This window comes from Benincasa hispida, chromosome 4, assembly GCF_009727055.1.
Source record: "Benincasa hispida cultivar B227 chromosome 4, ASM972705v1, whole genome shotgun sequence".
NCBI classification, from domain to species: Eukaryota; Viridiplantae; Streptophyta; class Magnoliopsida; order Cucurbitales; family Cucurbitaceae; genus Benincasa; species Benincasa hispida.
The window spans coordinates 60,998,593-61,004,710 of NC_052352.1; the positions used below are offsets into that span (position 1 = coordinate 60,998,593).

The 6,118-nt window shown below is 30.0% G+C and overlaps 1 protein-coding gene across 1 annotated transcript in view; it reads right to left on the reverse strand.

The window, feature by feature from the left end:
- Window positions 1-5,168: 5,168 nt before the first annotated feature.
- LOC120075506 (DNA-directed RNA polymerase II subunit 4) overlaps window positions 5,169-6,118 on the reverse strand; it is a 4,051-nt gene continuing 3,101 nt past the window's right edge. Inside the window, exons 5-7 of the mRNA XM_039028957.1 lie at window positions 5,931-5,964; window positions 5,784-5,852; window positions 5,169-5,485 (exon numbers count right to left, since the gene is read on the reverse strand). Coding sequence (XP_038884885.1) covers window positions 5,408-5,485; window positions 5,784-5,852; window positions 5,931-5,964 — 181 coding nt within the window. The 3' untranslated portion in view covers window positions 5,169-5,407. The remainder of the gene's footprint in view (window positions 5,486-5,783; window positions 5,853-5,930; window positions 5,965-6,118) is intronic.

Sequence of the window (6,118 nt, forward strand, 5' to 3'; positions counted from 1 at the left end):
TATGCACTTATGGATGTTCGATCATCCTTATGACCTGCACAATCAGCATCTAAAAAGGCATGAAGAGTTAGAGTTGACTTTTTATCCAAGAAAATATCATGTGTTATTATGCCTTTCAAGTATCGAAGGACATGAATAGTTGCAAGTTTATACATAAATTGAGATAGTTTTTAATAATATAAGAGATATTCAATCGAGTGAAAGAAAGATATTGTGAGCTACCAACAACTTGATGATACTCAGTGACATCAGGTAACATTAAACCATCCAACAAGGACAGGATTGAAGATGTTGATAATGGTGTTTGAACATCATTGAATATACTTGTTGAGTAAGAAAATGCCCATTTGCATTAGCAGTGACCTTAACACAAGGAAAACAATGAACTAGGCTAAAATCTTTAATGGAGAATCGATAACCAAGTTGTTGCACAAATTTGTTAATCAAGCCCAAAGAATTTTCAATTTTTCAAATTGATGTCCTAAATCTCATGGTTCTCGTGGTTTGTAAATATGTATAAATGAATTGTTATTAATAAAATAAGAGTTATTTAAATTTGTGCATTAACTCAATCAAATAAACTAAGATCCGAGGTTATTTTATGTAACTTAAACATGTATTTGATTGACATACGAGTGGATCATGTTTAAGTGATAAACTAAATGGTCTATAGTATATAGATAAGGTTGGGTGGCTTATCCTGATGACACTACGGATATGACCCACTTTTTAATTGTTACAATAGTTGTAAAGTATTACAAACGATTTGCTCCTAATCATTCATGTGGAGACATATGAGTGGATGGATCCTATACAAAGTGTTTGTATAAGATCGAACTGCGAAATGATTAGACTCTCTTTATAACGACATTACTTGAAGAGATTAACATCTCAATAGGATGGTCATAGGTGACTCGACCTTAATCCTGAGTGAGTTATGAACTTCTGTCTATGATTTGTATGGGTGAGAGTGGTCAGATTCGCCAACTCAATAAGTCTTCCATTTTGGGGATTTGTCCAAGTACAGAGTTGGTGTATAACTAATTGTTCATTAGATGAATCAGTGGTATTTAAGGAGTTAGATGTAACTGAAGAAACCCTGAGGTCCACTGTAGAAGAGGGATCGGTCGAAATTTTCATTTTTCACAGAATAATAAATTACAGTACAAACAATTATACATTAATGAAGAATTTACAACATGTTAATAAAATTGGAGGAATAAGGTTAGGGTTTCAAGAAAGATTACCCTTGAAGAACCATTCTTCTTCACGAATTCACTCCTTAATCTGGTCATGAACTCTTCGAAATCTCCCAAGAACTGCAAAACTCACCAGTGAACCTCCTGTATTCTCCTTAGGGATAGGGGTTAGGGATTGAGAATTAGCAGGAGGTGTGGGCTCTACTATTTTTTTTTTTTTTTTGGAAGAGGGAGGAGACTTTTTAGAAGAGATTTTCTTTGGAGAATACATTGAGAGAGCAAAAAAAAATTCACAGACCTTCTGAGTAAGGAAAAAAAATTGTGAGGAAGATGATGAAGTGTTAAAACTAACTCCCACATCCTCACGTTCTTGAGAGTTAACTCCCTCCCCATATTAAATTCAAACAATAAATTAAATAAACTTTAATTTAATGATTTAATATATACATGATAACTACCTTATCATATAATATATATATTGAACTATATGTTATATCAAATATAATACATAACTTATAGTTTTTATATTGTATCAAATACAATATATCCTATAGTTTTAAATTCTCTCAAACATTTGTGATATTTGATATAAATCACATTAATACTATATGCAATTATATGAATCTAATCCATATAATTAGTATTTGAATCATATTCAAATATTTAATTCCTCGCAAAATGAACTTTATATTATAATGTCAAATACATTATATTAATTATATCACATATAATTAATTCCCTCAATTAATTTAAATAATTCAAATGAATCCAAAATTAATTCTCAATAATCTCTATTGAGCTACTAGGGACCTTATAGACAAACTCCAATGGAACTTAAATAATTAATTATACTCCTTTAATTAAATTATTTAACATTCATTAACTATCAGTCACTCCACTAAAGACCACCAACTCTTCGCATTACAAATATAGGTTAATGGTACTAAATGTCGAATAAAATATCTCATATTTTATTAAATAAATAATTTTTTTTATATATTACAATTACAAACTACAGGACCCACGAAATTTAGGACATCAACCCCAATAATCTTCTACTTGTTCTAAAGCTAGCGGAGTGTACAATATAAAAGTCATACTAATATAAGAGTACACAAAAAATAATAAACTAGGACATAAAATGTGACCATGTCGACGTTGGATAGTCCCATTGTGCTCACGAGTGTGAGAAGGCGTGAGAAAATGAGAAATGCCATTATTAAAAATAAAAATAAAAAATAAAAAAAGTTTGCATATTTTGAAATTCACTCTTAAAGAGATATATGAGCACTGAAACAATTTTTGCACAATAGATTTAAACTTGAAAAAAATAACAAACACTTCTAAATTTTGTTTCATTGGGTATTAACCAAATGTATTTGGTAAAATGATGAACAAATATGAGATAGTATTTGAAACCATCATAAAATTGAATTGGGAATGGACGCCAAACATCAGAATAAATGAGTTCAAGAGGGGCTGAACTGGTCAATGAAGATATTAAAAATGGCAATTTATGCATTTTATTACATTTGTAAGAATTGCAGTTTACAAAATTCTTTAAGGAGGAAGAAAGAGGAAGATCAAATGTATGAAGAACATGGCGCAAAATTCTTAAAGAAGGGTGCCTTAAACGACTGTGCCAATCTTGAGCGGAGGTTTCGACAGCAACAAGAGCAAGCATTGAAGGAGATGAAGATGGCGCTTTGGTTGGCCATTCATACACTCTCATGTTTCCCCGTACAAAATTTTGAGACAGAGCAAATTCATTTTCATGTCAGGAACACATAAGACATCCCTGCAAAATAAAAGGAGAAGAGGATGTAGAAAGATTAGCAATTCTAGGTTATGTAACTTTTTAGGGTGAGTTTGAGGGAGATTTGGCAGCAACTAGAGATGTCTACGGGGCGGGATGGGGACAGTGAAGCCTTCTCCGTCTCCGACCCCGCCCCCTATTCCATCCCCTGTTCCCGCAAATTTCCTCGTGGGGAACGGGGCAGGAATTTCCCGCCTTTATTTTTTTTATAACATTTTTTTAAATTTTAATTAAATATATATATTTTTTTACAATTCTTACCCATGCAATTTAAAAAATATATTTTATATACAAAGTCGGGACGGGACGGGGAAGTGGGGCGGGGAAAGAAATTCCCCACTTCCTCCCCCATTCCCCGTGTATTCGGAGATTTCCCGTCCCATTCGGGGCGGGTCCCCGCGGGGTCCCATCTCCATGGATTTTTTGGACATCTCTAGTAATCACACATTTAATAGTTGTTACTGAGAGGCATTGGTAGAGAAGAAGAAAAATGAGAAATCGGAAGAATGCTCATTCAAGCAAAGAAGATCTAATACCATAACACAAAGAAGACGAGCAGAGAAGATAATTAATCAATGGCTGTATATATGGATACAAGGGTAAGATTGTCAATCTACTGCGTTAGAGTAATTTTATATGATAAATACAAAACACAATATAAACAATTACGATGATTGATTACAATTTATTTTCCTAATAGATACAACTTATTAAACATATGTATGATACAAATTTTTGCTTGGAAATTCGTTCAAAAGAAACATTTTCATATGGTTTCAAAAGAAATATTTTCATATGGTTTCAATGACTTATTAAACACATATACGTTATGATTTGATAATATTTTGAAAACAAACGATATTGAGACTGAATTTGTGTTGAAATTTGTAAGTTTTCACTATGACATTTTAGTGATTGATTGGTTGATTGATCAAATTTAAATGTGCACTTGATATTATTAAAATTAGAAGTCAAAATAAAATCATTGCTGTTTACTAAAGTCAGTGGAATTAGTCAAAATTGATTAGATAGGAAGATTTGCAGTATTTAATTAAGTATAAGATCCAATTGTTGTAGTAGAAGGCTTGTGGTGAAATTTGATCTAATGTAGCAAGTATTGGAGTAAAAATTGGAAATTTCTCCGGATTTTATAGTTTAATTAACTGGATTATTGACTCACTTTTGGTTTATGTATTTTTATTTTGTTATGGTATGTTTGCAAGGGATTTTCTGTGGGAAATATCACTTTTATTTTCAAATATATTTTTTCAAAAAAAAATATTTTTTTTTTTCAATATTGATATTCAGGGAGTTGGAACTGAAAGTATCTAAAATCATTTAAAATTAATTTTTCAATAATTATTTAGTGGAATGCTAGACAAGAAATCACTCCAAAATTTTATTCTCACTTCCTTTCGAGATGTTTTCAAATATAGAAAAATGAATCAAAATATTTACAAATATAATAAAATTTCACTATCTATCTACAATTAACCGCAATGAACTACTATCTGTTTGTGGTCATGATAGACCTAGATAATCTATTGCATAATATTTTACTTTTATTTATAAATATTTTTAATAATTTTGTCATTTAAAATAAATTTTGTTTCCATTATTTATTGAAATGTCATAGATCTCCAGCATTTTTTCTTTAGAAAAAAAACCATAATTTGATAATTCTAAAATTCCATTTGAAACTAAACATAATAATACAAAAATCCCAAAAATAATTATACATAAAATCTCTTCTTCTATAAGTTTTTTTTTCAATTCACCACACACCTTTGCCCATTTGTTAGGCTAATTGGACCGATTTACAATTGTCATTGTCCACGTAAATATGAGTGCCAATCTGATGCTGTTTTGGTATTTTAGATTGTTTTTTCAATTGAAAATAATTCAAAATTACTTTAGTCAAAACATTTAACATTCATTCATCAACATTTACAACACTACAAAAAACCAACTTTAAATTGCTAAATTGGTTTTGGCACAATAATTAGTATGCCTCTGTATTATAAATTTGACCAAGTAAATTAATAAAATCTTTCCAAAATTAGATTAGATAATCTCTAAAAATGAACCATCCAAATGATTTAAAAAATAAGAATAAAAAGATTGAAATATTCAATAACCACTCAAATTTTTTCTAGAGGGCAAACACATATCAAAGAAATCCTCATAAAGATGAAAGTTCATGATTAATACAATGAAGAAGTTAAACGTGGCTTAAGTACATTATAAAACCATGACAAAAATGTCATCACTCCACACCTTAAGTCGAATTAGGATCCTAATTACAAAATCACCCATAAAATCATAATTTTATATTAGATAAGAGTACAATAATTCTGCATTAGAAATGAATTTACACATATTTAAGAGGTAACTACTCAAATCTTTTGATTAATGAAAGATCATTCAACATCTTCTCGATTGCTTCATCATCATGAACCCTTCCCTTAGTCTAAAACCAACAAAAACAAAAACATTCATAAATAATTTTGATCGAAACATTTTTTAAATCTTTCTCAAATTAAAAATGAAAAAGAAAAAGGAGATTATATCTTAGTTTTAAAGTTTTTACAATTTTAATATCTGATGCATGTTCAATGTTGAAAGATTATTATAATAGTGAACTTCCAAAATAGTTGTACCTATTTATGATAAGCAAAATATCAATAAATATACTACCGGTTACAAGCAGCATAAAAACGATCGATACTTGCTATAAAATATAAGCACAAAAAAAACGAAAAAAATACCTTCAAAGATGGTACCATGGCAATGGCTTCTTCCACAGTTTCGGGGCAAAGATTGCCAAGAACACAAAGCTGCAAATTTCAAGACTGATGAGATAAATCTTTTCTAATGGTATATCGATTAATTAAACCAAAGTGTCTATTACATACCTCAAACTCAGCCAGCTGATACCTACTTAGAATTCTGTTCGTCAGTTAAGATTTTCTAGTCACACCATTATTTGATGCACTTCTAAACAATTAAACCCAAATTTTCAATTCATAATTGAGGTGGTAAATTGTATTGTTGTCGAGATATAATGAACTTCAGCTAATTTAAGTATTTCCAAAAAAAATTA